General features: G+C 55.3%; 1 protein-coding gene and 1 long non-coding RNA gene across 15 annotated transcripts in view; one reads left to right on the top strand and one right to left on the bottom strand.

Annotated features, from left to right (window-relative positions):
• Nucleotides 1-9,505, top strand: part of CACNA1G (calcium voltage-gated channel subunit alpha1 G) — a 62,330-nt gene extending 52,825 nt beyond the window's left edge. For 6 of the 14 annotated variants that reach the window (XM_023533555.1, XM_023533556.1, XM_023533553.1 and 3 more), the window contains 9 exons: nucleotides 356-489; nucleotides 794-864; nucleotides 1,005-1,083; nucleotides 1,175-1,296; nucleotides 1,637-1,990; nucleotides 2,680-2,823; nucleotides 6,496-6,673; nucleotides 6,988-7,157; nucleotides 8,338-9,505. In XM_023533555.1, the coding sequence (XP_023389323.1) occupies nucleotides 356-489; nucleotides 794-864; nucleotides 1,005-1,083; nucleotides 1,175-1,296; nucleotides 1,637-1,990; nucleotides 2,680-2,823; nucleotides 6,496-6,673; nucleotides 6,988-7,157; nucleotides 8,338-9,072 (1,987 nt within the window). In that variant the 3' untranslated portion in view covers nucleotides 9,073-9,505. Of the gene's footprint in view, nucleotides 1-355; nucleotides 490-793; nucleotides 865-1,004; nucleotides 1,084-1,174; nucleotides 1,297-1,636; nucleotides 1,991-2,679; nucleotides 2,824-4,678; nucleotides 4,814-6,495; nucleotides 6,674-6,987; nucleotides 7,158-8,337 lie in introns of those variants that run through there. The other 8 variants (XM_023533559.1, XM_011365050.2, XM_023533558.1 and 5 more) reach the window with 4 other exon arrangements.
• On the bottom strand, nucleotides 9,351-14,319 carry LOC105295396. Its single transcript, XR_896155.1, has 2 exons — nucleotides 14,119-14,319; nucleotides 9,351-9,660 (listed from the first exon to the last, which is right to left on the bottom strand). It is a non-coding gene; the product is annotated as an uncharacterized LOC105295396 (long non-coding RNA).
• Nucleotides 14,320-15,681: the final 1,362 nt, after the last annotated feature.

Below are 15,681 nucleotides of genomic sequence, written 5' to 3'. Positions count from 1 at the left end.
CATGCCTCAGTTTCCTCATCTATAAAATGGAAAATAGCAATGGTCTCCACATCACGGAGTTGTAAGAGTTTCTATTTCTAAAGCCTTTAAAACAGTGCTTGGCACATAGCAAACACCATATAAGTGCTAACTAAAAAAGCGAATGAATAAAAATAAAAAGCAGAGGCCCTCAAGCTAAAGTCGTAGCCCTGCCTATGCCACCATCTGGCTAGGTGACCGTAGACCAGCCATGCCTTCTCTGTAGGATGGAGAGGCTGGACCTGCCGACCTCCATCTTTCTCTCTATAGCCACAACCGCTCCCTCCTTCGTAGGGCCCCAACCCCTACTCAGAGAACTGTGTCCCGGGCTTTCCAGGTGGAACCAGCTGGACCTGGCCATTGTGCTGCTATCCATCATGGGTATCACGCTGGAGGAGATAGAGGTCAATGCCTCACTGCCCATCAACCCCACCATCATCCGTATCATGAGGGTGCTGCGCATTGCCCGAGGTCAGTGCCCAGCCACCTGCCCACCACACCCACCCTTCCAGGGTGACTGGCCCTGGGAGAGATAGCAGGGCTCAGCTCTGTGGCTGGCCAGGGACTGGGTGGGTGTGGGTTCCTGTGGGTCTTTCTCATACCTCCGCCAAAGGGGAAGGCTGGGGCTAGGCCAAGGGTGGCGGTGGAGCCATGGCAGCCTGGCTGGCCAGGGCTGGCCATCCTACCCACCCCAGCCTTGACCCTGGCCCTGGCTCTACCAACTGTGTGACCTGGGACCCAGAGGGGCCAGCTCACGACTTTGTCCTTTCTGCAGTGCTAAAGCTGCTGAAGATGGCTGTGGGCATGCGGGCGCTGCTGGACACAGTGATGCAGGCCCTGCCCCAGGTAGCTGGGAGGTGGGGGTAGGTGGGAGGGGTCCTCTTGGGGAGGAGGGGGTGCTCTCCAAAGGGGCGTGGCGGGGTGGCTCAGGGAAGCTGGCCAGGAGACCCGGCAGCACCTTTTCCATTCTTTCTCCTCTTTTCCAGGTGGGGAACCTGGGACTTCTCTTCATGTTGTTGTTTTTCATCTTTGCAGCTCTGGGCGTGGAGCTCTTTGGAGACCTGGGTGAGTTGGGGTGGGGATGGTAGAGGAGCCAGGGCTGGGGACCCAAGGCCTCCGGAACTAACACAGGCCTCTCTTCCCTTCCCCGCTCCAGAGTGTGACGAGACGCACCCCTGCGAGGGCCTGGGCCGACATGCCACCTTCCGGAACTTTGGCATGGCCTTCCTGACCCTCTTCCGAGTCTCCACAGGTGACAACTGGAATGGTATTATGAAGGTGAGAGCCCCCTGCGGTGGAGTCCCCCCAGGGCTGGCTCAGACCCTAAAGAAACAGGCCTACTTCTTGAGCCAAGATTCCTTGGCAAGATGTGAATGAAAGCATGGGCCCTTCTATCTCCTGTGCCGGAACACTCTGGGACTCCTTCTCCTTGGGACATGCTCTGACTCACACTTCCCAGGCCAGTGTCTAATGCTCTTCTGCTCCCAGGACACTGTAGCTCCCTCCTCCTGCCCTTCCCTCTCCTCCTTCAGTGCTCTATGACACCAGTGACCTGATTTCCCGTGACAGTTCCATCCACTGTTCTCCCAGCCTCACCTGTCTAACCCGCCTTTCCCAGGACACCCTCCGGGACTGCGACCAGGAGTCCACCTGCTACAACACGGTCATCTCCCCCATCTACTTCGTGTCCTTTGTGCTGACGGCCCAGTTTGTGCTGGTCAATGTGGTGATCGCCGTGCTGATGAAGCACCTGGAAGAGAGCAACAAGGAGGCCAAGGAGGAGGCCGAGCTGGAGGCTGAGCTGGAGCTGGAGATGAAGACGCTCAGCCCGCAGCCTCGCTCACCGCTGGGCAGCCCCTTCCTCTGGCCTGGGGCCGAGGGCCCCGATAGCCCTGACAGCCCCAAGCCTGGGGCTCCGCTCGCCGTGGCTCATGCCGGAGCAGCCTCCCACTTCTCCCTGGAGCACCCCACGGTGAGCACACACCCACCCCTGCAGAGAGGCGTGTGGGGATGGAGATGGGTGGGTGTAGGGCCAGCAGCTCGGTGGGTGGGTGGTATGCAAGGTGGGCCGCACAGCAGACCCAAGGGTCTGGATCCTTCTGCTGCTCCTGCCTGGATGTGGAGGGGCCAGCAGTCTCTAACCTGTCCCCAGAGATGGCTGCCCACACTCACTGCCCAGGGCCACCCCAGCAAGCCACCAGTGCTGGCTCATCCATCCCCTTTGCCTCTGGCCTGGCCTGGCCTCCCCTTCCTGGCTCTTAGGTTCAAGGCTAAGTTTTCTGTTTCCTTCCTGTTTTTTTCTTACCCTTGCCCGATTGCCAAACCTCTTTCCTTCCCACCCTCAACCTGATTCCATCTCCCAATCCTTCCCCTCCCCCCGCCCCCATCTTCTCTTTCCTTCTCCCTTTCCCTGTGGGCTCTTATCTTCCGTCTCCAATATCTCCTTCCTCTTCACATCCTTACCTCTTCCCCACCATCCCCACCCCTCCTCTTCCTCCTTCTCTTTGTTGCTCTATGTGCGTGTGCGTATGTGCATGTGTGACCTCCTCGTTTTCCCTCTGTGTCTCTTGTCAATCCCCTGCCACAACACTTCCCATCACTGCCCTTCTGACCCCCATTCCCCTGACTCTCCGGCTCCCCCTATGGGCTGGTCCTTCCCAGGACAGACAGCTGTTTGACACCATATCTCTGCTGATCCAGGGCTCCCTGGAGGGGGAGCTGAAGCTGATGGACGAGCTGGCGGGCCCAGGGGGCCAGCCCTCTGCCTTCTGTCCGGCCAGCAGCCCGGGTGGCTCCGACCCACAGGTTACTGTGCCCATGCTGTGCCCCCTCCCCTGACCGTGCCGGGCTGTGCCATGCTGTGCCTGCTTCTGGGGAGGTGGGGTGTTTCCTGCTCACTGGGAACCTGGAGAAAGAGCAGCCTCATGGCTTCAGTTGAGCTTTGGTCTTGGCAGGAGGCAGCCAGGTGTCCCTCAGGCTGATAGCAGCCTCTGGAACACGTAGCTGAATGGCAGGGATGCTGAGATTGCACTTCTGAGTGAGAGGATGGATGGAGGGGGGCGTCGAAGAGAGCGTTGGTAGGAAAGAATTTGGAAGAAAAGAGGAAGATGGAGCAGGTGACCAGTCGGCAGTGGGACCTTAGGGAGTAGAGGAAGTGAGATGCCAAATCCAGGGGAGAAAGGCCTCTGGGGATAGTGCAGGAGGCCAGGTGACCCATTGAGGGACATGTCTTAGGCCACCGTCTACTTCTTTTCTGAATCCAATGAGTACTATGAGGAGCCAGTGGATTCTGACCTGGTCCTGAGAGGGAATGGAACGCTCCCGTTGGGAGTGGATTCTGAGGACCTCGGTGTCACACAGGACTTGGCTTCCTCCCCAAGCCCAGTCCCTTCCCACAATGCCACATGTTTTTCTCCCCCGGTCCCATCTAAGTGTGGATCTTCTGCTTTCTGGGTCCTCCTCTTCTCCCCTGGCAACTTGTCTGGCTGCCCTTGGCCCCCTCCACATGGCAGAGTACCCCACCATCCCCCTCAGGGGCTACAGTAGACCTGGGGTGTAGGCAAGGAGACAGGTATCAGCTGGAGGTAGAAAAGCCTAGAGTTCCATAGGCCCCGTTGGGTGAAGTGGAGGGCAAGCAAGTCCCCAGTGCCTGAGACACCTACCTGTAACCTGATCCAAGAAACGGACAGCGAGCCTCACGTGGGCAGGGACCTTGCCGCTACGGCTCCTGACCTGTTGGGATTCAGCCTCAGATAGGCTCCAGGGACTGAACCTGGCCATGACCTAGAGTGATCAGTGGGAGAGTGAGTCCTTCCTGAGGCCTCCCATCCTTAAGCATGCTCATGGCGAAAGGCGCTGGGAGAGAAGAGGATGCGATGAGAAATGATCGGGGCAGCCAGCTCATCTGGGAGGGATGGCCCCACTCTCCCCCAGAGTCCTGTAGGCATTAACACCCCCCCTGCATATCTCGGGTGAGCCAGCCAGATGGTGTGGCAGCCCACCCAGGTGTGCCCAATTCAGGCTGGCAGGAGGAGAGCATCTCCCAGAACCCAAGCTAGAGAGGGCGGGTGCGCTGCTGGCAGGCGGAGGAGGGCCCAGGAGGGGAGAAGCCAGGATCTGGGGGCAGGCCAAATCCTGCCAGGCTTTTGGAAGCCGAGAGAATAGGCAGAAAACAGTCATCAGATTGGCGGCTTTGTCCCCGGCACCCCCCACGCCGCTCTGTCTGTGCTGAGAGCAGAGAGGTGCTTTGCTGGCCTTTCTTCATTTTTTTTTTTTTCCTGGTATCATCTTTATGAGAGTCAAAAACCCTCCCCCATCCTGCTCCCTCCCTGGGTGGTGGTGGTGTGGGAGGGGGCTGTTAAGTTTCCCAGGGTATCTTTAGACTATGTTTCTGTGTCTCCTGCTTTGTCAGTGTTTGCGCTGGCTCTTTGGTGCCTGCAGCCTCTCTGATCAGAGTGGGGGTTTGAAATGGGGGGAAGGGAGGCACTCGGTTTACTTGGGAAAAGGGTGGGGAGAGAGAAGGGATGACTTTTCTCCCTACACTTGGGAAAAGGGAGAGAAGGGGCTTGTGTACGTGCGTGTGTTGCATGTGAGTGTGTGCACACGCGAGTGTGTGTGCTGTCCTGGTTTCTTATGCCTGATCATCTCTCTCCCTGTCTAGATCCCTCTAGCTGAGATGGAGGCTCTGTCTCTGACGTCAGAGATTGTGTCTGAACCGTCCTGCTCTCTAGCTCTGACGGATGACTCTTTGCCTGATGACACTCACACACTCTTACTTAGTGCCCTGGAGAGCAATGTATATGCACAGCCCCTCACTGCTCCCCTAGCCTCCCCAGGGGCTGGGCTGGCAGCAGGGCTCCAGATCCTTCCCCAGCCCTCCCACTGCCACCAGGCCCCCATGCAGAGGCATAACCAGCAGACAATTAGTGCCCCAGGTTTTGCTAGGACTCTCAGGTCCCCCACTGTGGACAAAGAAATTAGATAAGATGATACTGGGGCCTGCAGTTGTGAAAGGGTTAATCCAGACACCCAAGAGTGACAGTCCCAAAAGTGGTGGCATCAGGCAGCTGACCAAAGGACCTGCCTGGATGCAGAATCAGTCTCCGAGTTTGGAGCCCTGTGCAAGCCAGCCCTCCCCCACCCTGCATCCCTCCTTCCCACCTCTCTCCCCAACATGAGCCATCCGCCACCACGTCGTGGGTGAGAGCCACATCTCTGCTGCCACCACCATGCCCTTCTCCACCTGGGGGGCTGTCCCTGTCTCCTCTGTCACTGTCCCTGTGTGTCCCTGCGTCCTGGGGAGCTTCTTTGTGTTTTGATAGTTTCTCCACCCTTGTCTGACCCCCAGCCTCTTTTGACTGTGAGCAGCCCCCTCCTCCCTGCCTTTCCCCCTCCTCTTGGGACTTAAGAAGGGACAAGGGCCCCTTTCCCCACAGCAGGGCTCTGTGTTGACCACAGGCTGCGGGTCCCTAGGGGTCATAGGGTGGGTGCAAAAATGAAGCCTGGGCTGAGAGGGGAAGAAAAAGATACAGACTGTCTTCCAACACAGCCGTTCTTAGGCCTGGTGCGGCTGCTTAACTGGCTGGGCCCATGTGGGGGTAAAAACCCTACAGCCTCTCTGAGAACCAGGAACAGACAGGGCGATGGAGAAATCTCTTGGGAGCAAACCTTGTCTTCCTCTGGCTGGGGTCAAAGTCTAATTACTGCCTTTCTTCTAAATAGATTTAAAAAACCTATTAATCCCTAATCTGTCCACTAAGGGAGGACCTGGTCCACAGTACCCAGGCCTTGCCCCCCTGACCCCTACCTGCCAGAGTTGTTGTGTAATTAAAAGTTGGGGGCAGGGGAGATAGGTGAGTGAGCCAGCTGTGACATCCCCTAGTGTTCATCTGTCATGTAACCCATATTAACCCAGCCCATGCCCAGTGCTGGGTACTGTGGCTGCCTTAAAGAACTGGATGGTGAAACAGTCTCTTCTCCACAGGTAGTCCAGGGCTGCCAAGTCTCCTGCTCACTGGGAGAGTCCTCACCCAATCCCCTCACAGCCTCAGCATGGGGAGTTGGGGACTGCTATTAGCTTTTAATCCTCCATTGTGGTGCTTCAGCCCCTCTCAGTGGGGCCTTGAGAATGAGCTCTTGAACCACCTGCAGGGCTGGGGGCTGGGGGCTGCTCTCCCTCCTTTGGACACCTCCTCACCCCTCCACCATCCCACTGGGAGGCTTCAAGGTGTTGCAGTATGGATGGTTTTCTAGGGGCAGGACCTCGTCCCACCCCCTTCCTCCCTGTGTGTGGAGGGCTCGTCCATGTGTCTGCTGCCCCTTCTGCCTGAGCACACTCATCCCATCACCACCTTGTCGGAGGAGGGGATGGGGGCCAGGGCCTTGGGAGGGGAAGCTTTCTGTTGTCCAGCTATGCCTCAGTTACCCAATCTGGATGCCCTGTTTTCTTCCCACCTCCCTCCCCTGTTTGTTTTGCAGATGGAGCCTCATCCGGAGGAGGTGCCCGTCATGCTGGGACCAAACCTGCTGTCGGTGCGGAAGTCTGGGGTCAGCCGAACACACTCTCTGCCCAATGACAGCTACATGTGCCGAGATGGATGCACTGCCGAGGGGTCCCTGGGACACAGGGGCTGGGGGCTCCCCAAAGCTCAGTCAGGTACCAGGGCTGGGGGCAGGCTGGCTTGGCTCACACCAGGAACCTCATCCTTGCCTAAGCTCCATCCTGACTTGGGGGGAACCTGAGGTAGCAAAAGGGGTCTCTCCTACCTCTGAGGAGCCCCCAGCCTGAAGGAGGCACCCAGCCCCTGCCTGAGGGAAGTGGCTTTTGATCCAGGGTGAGGGTTATGTGGTAAGGGTAGAGGCCCTGACTGGGGAGGGAGGATGGAAGGGAGGGGATTCAGGTGGGAACCAGACTGGTTGACCCTCCAGCTTCTCTCTCTCACCTTCCTCCCTATCCCCCTCCTCCCACAGGCTCCATCTTGTCTGTTCACTCCCAGCCAGCAGACACCAGCTATATGCTGCAGCTTCCCAAAGATGCACCCCATCTGCTCCAGCCCCACAGTGTTTCCACCTGGGGCACCATCCCCAAACTGCCCCCACCAGGCCGTTCCCCTTTGGCTCAGAGGCCACTTAGGCGCCAGGTGAGCAGGTGTGAGGAGGTGGGGACTGGCCTTTCTGTTGGGAATCCTACGCTGTTGATGATGACCAGGGTGGCCACTTTCTTTCTCCCAGCAAAATTTATTGTGTGCCAATGATGTGCCAGACTAAGTACCAGGGATGCCATACTAGGCAAACCAGAAGTAGTCTGTGCCCTCTTGGAGTTTGCACCCCTCCCTTGTTTCACTGAGGAGGCCTGGAGACCGGAACGGGGACAAGGTTGCCCAGGGACACATGCCAAGCTGGAGGTAGAGCCCAGGTCTCTGATTCCCTGGTCCTGGCCCAGAGCAACCTCCTTATGCTCTGTACTTCTAGACTTAGCTAAAGGGTATAAGGCACATTTTAGGTGTCTCCATCTTTGGCCAGGCCCAGAGCCCACACTCCAGGGGCACAGAGCAGTGGCTCATGGAGGCAGGCGAGGCTTGTCTGCCCCCAGTGACAAGTCCATGCTCTGTGTGCGCTTACCTGTGAGCATGGCCACAGGAGACTCTGCTCAATCCCACCCATCTAGGGGAGCAGGCACAGTCCTCATCAGTTCTGCGGATATTCACTGAGCAGCCTCTGTGGGCCAGGCCCCAGGGACACAGACAAATGAGACAGTCCCTGCTCTCTGGAGCTCATGGTCTAATAGTGGAAACATACACCCCATCACATTGTTGCAGTGACAGGTTGCAACTGCTGGCACGCTCACGTGCCTGGTGCAGCAGGGAGCAAAGAGGAAGGGGTCCATTTCCCTTGAGGCTAGAGATTGTCAGGCACTATGTCACAGAGGACCTGAGCCCATAGAATTGCATGGTGCTTCGGGAAGGGTATTTAAGTCCAAAGAAATAGCCTTTGCAAAGGCTGTGAGGCCTGAAGGAGCCAGCTAGGGAGGAGAGCTGGCCCAGTGCTTTCTTGTGTCCCAGGGGCTAGGGGTTGCCGCCTTGGGAGAGGGGAGGGGATGGGAGGGGAGGGGAGAGATGGGGAAGGGAGGGGGCATGGAGGTCAACAGAGGGCAGACTGCATATGGCCCCCATCTCCCAACAAGAGAAAACTCTGGTACCCCTGCTTAGGGTGGTCCTGCAGTTCCCTGGAGGGGGTGGAAGGAGTATCTGGCTTGAATGATGGGACAGTTCATGGGGGAGAAGAAGCCCCCAGGCTGAGCTCTCCCCTCACCCCATACAGGCAGCAATAAGGACTGATTCTCTGGATGTTCAGGGCCTGGGCAGCAGGGAGGACCTGCTGTCAGAGGTGAGTGGTCCCTCCCCACCTCTGGCCCGGACCTCCTCATTCTGGGGCCGCTTGAGCACCCAGGTGCAGCAGCATTCCCGCAGCCAGAGCAAGATCTCGAAGCACACACCCCTGCCAGCCCCCTGCCCAGGCCCAGAACCCATCTGGGGCGAAGGCCCACCAGAGACCAGAAGCAGCTTAGAGCTGGACACGGAGCTGAGCTGGATTTCGGGAGACCTCCTGCCGGTTGGGAGCCAGGAGGAGCCCCCATCCCCGCGGGACCTAAAGAAGTGCTACAGTGTGGAGGCCCAGAGCTGCCGGCGCCGGCCTGCGTCCTGGCTGGAGGAACAGAGGAGGCACTCCATCGCTGTCAGCTGCCTGGACAGCGGCTCCCAGGCCCACCTGGGCCCCGGCCCCTCTGGCCTTGGGGGACAGCCTCTCGGGGGACCAGGAAGCCGGCCCAAGAAAAAACTCAGTCCGCCCAGTATCTCTATAGACCCCCCAGAGAGCCAGGGTGCTCGGCCCCCACCCAGCCCTGGCGTCTGCCTCCGACGGAGGGCTCCGTCCAGCGACTCCAAGGATCTCTCGGCCTCCGGCCCCCCTGACAGCATGGCTGCCTCGCCCCCACAAAAGAAAGATATGCTGAGTGTCTCTGGTTTATCCTCTGACCCAGCAGACCTGGACCCCTGAGTCCTGCCCCGCCCTCCCGCTCACCTTTCTCCACTGGGTGCCAAATCCTAGCTCCTCCTCCTGGGCTATATTCCTGAAAAAAGTTCCACGTGGACACCAAGGAGGGGTTCCTCCCTGCCTCAGTGGCACTGGGCACTGGCGAGCAGGATTGATTTCCGGAAAGTTGGAAGCGGCAGCCCTGACCACCCTGGCTCCAGGCAGAAAGAGACAGATCCAGTGTAGCTGAGGTTCCCGACACCAGGAGCTGTTGGGAGAAAGCAATACGTTTGTGCAGAATCTCTATGTATATTCTATTTTATTAAATTAATTGAATCTAGTATATGTGGGATGTACGACATTTTGTGACTGAAGAGACTTGTTTCCTTCTACTGTTATGTGTCTCAGAATATTTTTGAGGCGAAGGCGTCTGTCTCTTGGCTATTTTAACCTAAAATAACCAGTCTAGTTATATTCCCTCTTCTTGCAAAGCACAAGCTGGGACCGCGAGTGCATTACAGCCCTGACGGTGGCCCACCTTCGGCGGAGAGCGAGAACCATTTTGGAAACTGTAATGTAACTTATTTTCTCCTTGAACCTCGTCATCATTTTCTGTAGGAAAAAAAGAAAAAAAAGAAAAAAGAGAAAAAATAAGATTTTACAAATGAAATGGAACCTTTTTATATATACATACATACATATCTATCTATATCTATATAATAAAGTAATTTTCCAAAATAAAAAGGTAATCACGGTCCAGAGTAAAAGCAAAAGGGACAGGTAGGCATTTCCAGGTGGCATCGGAGAAGGATTCCGGGAGATGAGTGGGTGTTGGGGAGAGAAGGGGTCAGAGCGGCCTCTGCGCGTGTGAGCGTGCGAATGTGTGTGCGTGTGTGTGTGCGTGTGTGTGTGCGTGTGTGTGTGCGCGCACACATGCGCGTGTGTCTGAGGGAGAGAGAAAACCCGAATGCCTCTCCCTGCAGGGCTGCAACCTTTCGGCCTCACCTCCCAGGAGTGAGGGAGGAGGGTTGGGGAAGACCGTGTGGCAGAAGGCTGGGCAGGCAGGATCTACTCTTGCTTCTATCAAAGCTTTATCGCTTACTCCGAGCCAGGCAGCTCTGTGAATGTAATTCCAGATTAACTCTTATTTCTGCTGACAGCTATCAGCCGCACATTGAAAGCTGGAAATTGGCATAATGAAGCTGTTTTGGTTAATGGGGCTGACTGAGGCTGGGGGAAGCGGCCTCAGCTGCTGAGATCTGATCTGTGAATTGGTGGGGGAGGGGGCCGGCACTTCTGAGTTTTCCTTTCCCAAGCTTCAGCCCAGGTGACTTGAGCGGTCTGGGCTTCAGCCCCCCAGCTTTGGGGTGGAGGTCCGCTGATCGCCACTGCGGGCACTGACCACTGGGGCTGGCAATGGGATTAAACTGTACAAACAGAGTGGACTGCTTTCTTTCCTCCCCTTCCCCTTCCCTCCCCCGCCCTGCCCCCAGATTGAAGGGGCCAGAGCCAGGCGTCCAGAGGTGGCCTCCCAGTGGAGTTATCAGGGTCTAGAGCCAAGCTACCGAGTGGGGAGATGGCTCCCTGAGGGGTGATGAATGAGCACTATCAAGGTGTTTACACGGCCTGCTGCTGCCTGCCCGGTGGGAGCTAGCGCAGGAGGGAGGGGCGGGAGCGAGAGGAGGAGGGAGGGGCTTGCGGTGTGGCCCAGAACCTTCTTTCTGGTGCTACCACAGTCAACATTCTCTTGACTGAAACCCTGGTGCCAAGAGGCGGAACCGCAGGCGCAAACTGCAGGCTCAACCAGCCTGTCACCTGCCAGCCGCCCCCAGCATCCACCCCAGCCTCACTCCCTTGAACACGTCCAGCACCTTCAAGCCCCAGGATTATTGAAACCTCAACAGCAGATGGCATCCCTCACTCACAGCCCGAGTCTGAAGCCGGGAGCTGGGGGCTGGTGAGCGGTGGAGTGCCAGACTGCTGGGCAATGGACCTGGAGGCTTTTTCCAAACTCGTGTTTCCTAAGCTGGTGAAACCTTTTCTAATTGCTCTTTTGGACAGAAATGATACCAATCCTTGAAGCAAACACCTGCTTTGATCCTCTTGGGGTGTGCAATAATGTCAAAATTTTTTCCCTCTGTCCTCCCTGGGTGGAGAGAGAGGGCTGCTTGCAGGAGCTGCCTTTTTTTTTTTTTTTTATAAAGCAAAATTGTACAAAATTCCTAGAGTTGTCACCTAGGCCTGCATATTAAGCTTTTATATTTTTGTAAAATTCTATAGCTGTCTATTCCCAAGTGAGAGTGGGAGATTTGGGGAGCGGGTGCCGAGGCCTTTTTTTTTTTCCTAATGGCTGGAAGATTCTGGGTCAAGATAAGGTCAGAGAAGTAGGCTGCCACCCCTTCCCCTTTATCGTAGCTCCCCTCCCCCAGCCTAGGACCTTCTGGAGTCAAAATGGATATCTGGGGGTAGGAAATTGTCACATCTCCCACAACAATGTAAAATCTTTATCAGTGATGGAAACTGTCCCATTAAAAGGGTTTTTGAAATGGAAATAATGACTGCTGCTGAAACTTATTAACAGTAGTAATAATAACAATGATGCTAACCACATGATGTTTGTCTGGATGATTATTTGATTCTGCTCCCAGATCCATGGGGGTGGAGAGTAGAAAGGTCTGAGGAGGCTGGGGTGGGGAGGGGCTTGTGGGGGCAGCAGATCTTGCTTGGTTGGATTAGGGCCTCCACGGACCAAGTTGGAACTGGCCAGGAGCTTCAAAGATGTGGGGACTTTCGGAGGTATGAACATTTCCCTGGCACTAATATTCTCAGCCTTCTCCTTGGGAGTTCAAAGGAAATTGTGTCCAGAGCTGCAGCCCACACCTCCTCGAGCTTGGCTGCTTCTGATTCCTCTACCCCAAGACTCCAGGAAAAGGTCTGTCTGGGGGTGGGGGAACTGGGAAGAGGAGTGAGCTAAGCTGGTGCTAAAAACAAATCTGAGGCTCCTCTGCAATCTCTTACTCCTCAAAACACCCTAGCAAGGGACGTACCATTGATGCAGGATGGAGCGAATCCGCCGAGTCCTATACTGAGAAAGAGGGTCCTTGACCGCGTGCAGGAAAGAATTCAAGCACGCACCAGAGTTAGAGACAAAAGGAAAGTTTATTAGAGAAAGAATAATGCTCCCCAAACAGAGATGTGGTCTTCTCTCAAAGACAGGGAACAAGAGAGTGACCACAAGTGTTCCAGGAATTCAGTTTACATGTCATTCTTAGTTTCTTTGAATTTTGGTTTAAAGACTTTGTTTCTCTATTTTCCTTTGATGGTATGGGTATGCAGCGTGAAAGGCGTGGTAGTAATCTCAGCCTTTGTTTTGTAGGTTCCCTGTGGTCTGGCTGTAGGGAGTGAACGGTTTACTTTGTATAGGGTACTACTTAAAGATTTTATTTTCCTGTTTTTCTTTCATGGTGAGGGTAGTTTGTTAGTTATCCCAGCAGGAATCTTCCTTGTTTTGTAGGTTTCCCAGTGGCCTGGCAGCACATTGCAGGCTGTCAATACGACCTGTCAAAATGTGTGTAGTTCTCATGCCTCTTCTCTATATCACCATTGCCCTTATTTTTCCACGAGGCTATGGATTCAGAGAGATTAAGTGACTTGCCCAAGGTCACACAGACAGGAAATGGCAGGGTTGGGATTTGATCCTAGGTCTGGCCAACCTGCAGCTCTTTGGTTTGACACTACCCTAGCCTCTTCTCACTGTGGTGGGAATGGGCATGGTGCAAGGAATCCTGCTCACAAAATGACATGCCAGGGTGGCCTTTTCTAACGCAGCCACATTTGTGTTCACAGAAATGTACACACGAGCTCCCGGCTTGGTGTACTCAGAGGCTTTGAGAAGCCCACCACTCTCCATCTTGCATGGGGAGAGAGTTCAACCACAAGAGGTGTCCCTCAGCTCCAGGTGCTTGTCCAAGGGCTGGCTCAGGCTGACTCTGCATTATTCGGTTTCCTAGGAACCACCCTTCCGTAACATAATGCTGCCCTTAAACACCAGAGCACCCGCTTTCCTCCTCCTCCCACCCCTTTGTCTCCTTCTGTCTTTTCCCTGTGCCCCACCCAGACCTCTCCCACTTTCCAAACAGCCTTTGCCTCCCTCATCACCCCTTGTCTCCACCCATCACAGCCTGGCGTCCATTGCCTTTCTCTTGGGCCAGCTAATTAGCCTAACTTTTGGGGCCATTGCCAGTAGTGCCGTGAGGGCATCAGACACCAGGTGGCAGCACAGGGCACCTTCACCTGTCACCACCTCAGTGACCCTCTGCAGAGGGACCAAGCCAGGGAGAGGACAACAACACTGATAGATCCCTTCTATGGATAGGTGTTCTACATAGCTGCCTCCCTCCCCAAAGCGAGTTGTGAGTTGGCGCCCTGCTCTGGGAATACAGCAAGGCAGGTCAAGGAGGTAGCAGCTCCAGCAAATGCTCAGGCAGAATTCTGCAAGGTAACTTTGGAACTCTGTGTGTCTTAGCCCTGGTCCAGGTATGAGAACTCCTGACTGTTGCCCATGGAGCTAATTAATTCTTCTTGTCTTAAAAATTTCTGAATCGGGCACAGCAGCCAATGTCCACATGCATGCCAAATTAGATCAAGTGCAGGTTGGAGGCCAAGAGGGCAGCCTTGCTGAGGCCATGAGTGGGGCCAGTGGGGCCCCAAGCAGGCCGGGGTCTGGAGGAAACAGGAGAAAAGGAAGAGGCTGGAGTTTGGGAGCTGGAGGCTGGTTTGGGGTGCTTCTGGCCTTCCAGGAGCCAAAAGGGGCTAAAAAGGAATCAGGCTGTGAGCAGAAGGGAGAGCTAGCAACCTGCCTTCGCTATTCCACACCCTTCCCCCTGTCTTGTCAGTTCCCACCTACTCTCCTTGTTTGCAGCATTTCCTGTCCCTGGGTTTCCCCGTTCCCAACCTTGCTCTTTCTCCTCTCTGCTGTCATTCCTGCTCGGAGCTGTACCTTGCAATTATCTTATCTTTCCATCTCCCTGCCAGGAAATCCCTGATGCTGAGTTCCCCTGGGATATTCACTGGTAGGGGAGGCGCAGCACATATTCTGTTCATCCTGCCTGGAGCTGTAGTCATTTGGGGAGGGAGCCCGGGGCTGGGGCCACTCAAGCTGGGGGAGGTCCAGTCCCTCCCTCTTCTGCAGCCCAATTCACAGATCTTTATTGCTCATCTCAGGAGCCTCCAGTTGGAAACATCTTGGTTCTGAAAAGTCAAAAGCAGAGTGGACCGTGCCCACTGCTGGGATTGTGCCTAATGCCACAGAGGCCTCACTACCTATGACCTCTCCTTAGGACATGAGATATTTGTTTAGTGAGTCAACAAACATTTCCTGAGGACTGACTTTGCCGGGCACTGTCATGAATGCTAAGGATACAGCAATAAATGAGATTTTGTCCCTCTTGTTAAGCTGTCTACCTTCTTCTGGGGGAGGTAAGCAAGACAATCGGTGAGTACAACACAGGGAGGGAGAGCTATGCAGAGTAATGGTCCCTAGCCCAGGATTTGGGTCAGGGAGGTTTAAAGAAGGCATGGTGGGCAGGGTGGATGGGAAGGGTTGAGCGAAATCTTCAAGGATGAAGAGAGTGCCAGGTGCAGAAAAGGAAGTGAGGCATAGGGGGAGAGTAGCCCAAGAAATGGTGAAGGTAGGCCGGCAGCACGGGTGCAAGAGCTAAGGATGTAGGATATGCATCCTGCCAAGGAGCTTGCATGGAAACAGCTGGCATTCAGACGATGTGGAGCTCGTCCTGCCTCTGCCACAACAAGACATCTCAAGGCCTCAGTTTTCTTGCTCTGGTGAGAACAACCAAAACCATAATGTCCTAGGAATATTGTGATTATTATTCAAGGGCTATGTGGAAGGGGGCGCATTCCAAGAGGGGCCAGGAATGTCTCAAGAGAGATGGAAGAAGGTGAGGATTGCCAAGGGCTCCCACCATTATCTCGAAGGCTCCCACCTGATGCCACTGGCTTGAGAAGGGCCCTCCAAGGGCAGCATGAGAAGGCTGGGGCCAAAGGCAATGGTGCTGCAGCCTCGATGCTGAAGACAGAACCCAAGGGCCTGGCCCCAAACAAGAGCTCCAACCAGTGGATAACCAGGCCAGTTCTGGGGCTAGTGTCTTGAGTGGGAGCCTGGGCTGGTCCTGGGCTCCCCATTTCAGGAAGGAGGACTGCGTGGGGAGCTCGCTTCCTGAATGCCCTTGAAGGAAAGTCCCCAAGTTTTCCTAAACTCCAAGCCAGCCTCATGGTTTCTCTGGTGCCTTAGAGAAGGAACAGGAGAAGAGAGAGAGAAGCAGGGGAGGCTGATGGGTAGACCAAGGTGAAAACACAGGGAGGGGCAGGAGGTACTGGTAAAACCAAGACTGGGGTTAGGAGACGGGTTGGAAGACGATTCCTAGATGCTTAGGCCATAGAAGCCTAGATCACCAGGGCAGGGAGAGACTTTAGATGGCATCTTGTCCAAGTTTCTCAAGAAACTGAGTCCCGGAGACATCTAGGGGCTTGCTGAAGTCACATAGTATACAAAAGGCACTGCCCAAGGCATGGAGTGGGAATGGAGGTGACTCATTCGATCCCTGCCCTTGGGAA

This window comes from Pteropus vampyrus, unplaced genomic scaffold, assembly GCF_000151845.1.
Source record: "Pteropus vampyrus isolate Shadow unplaced genomic scaffold, Pvam_2.0 Scaffold104, whole genome shotgun sequence".
In the NCBI taxonomy this organism is placed as follows: domain Eukaryota; kingdom Metazoa; phylum Chordata; class Mammalia; order Chiroptera; family Pteropodidae; genus Pteropus; species Pteropus vampyrus.
This window is presented reverse-complemented; position numbering and strand designations above follow the sequence as displayed.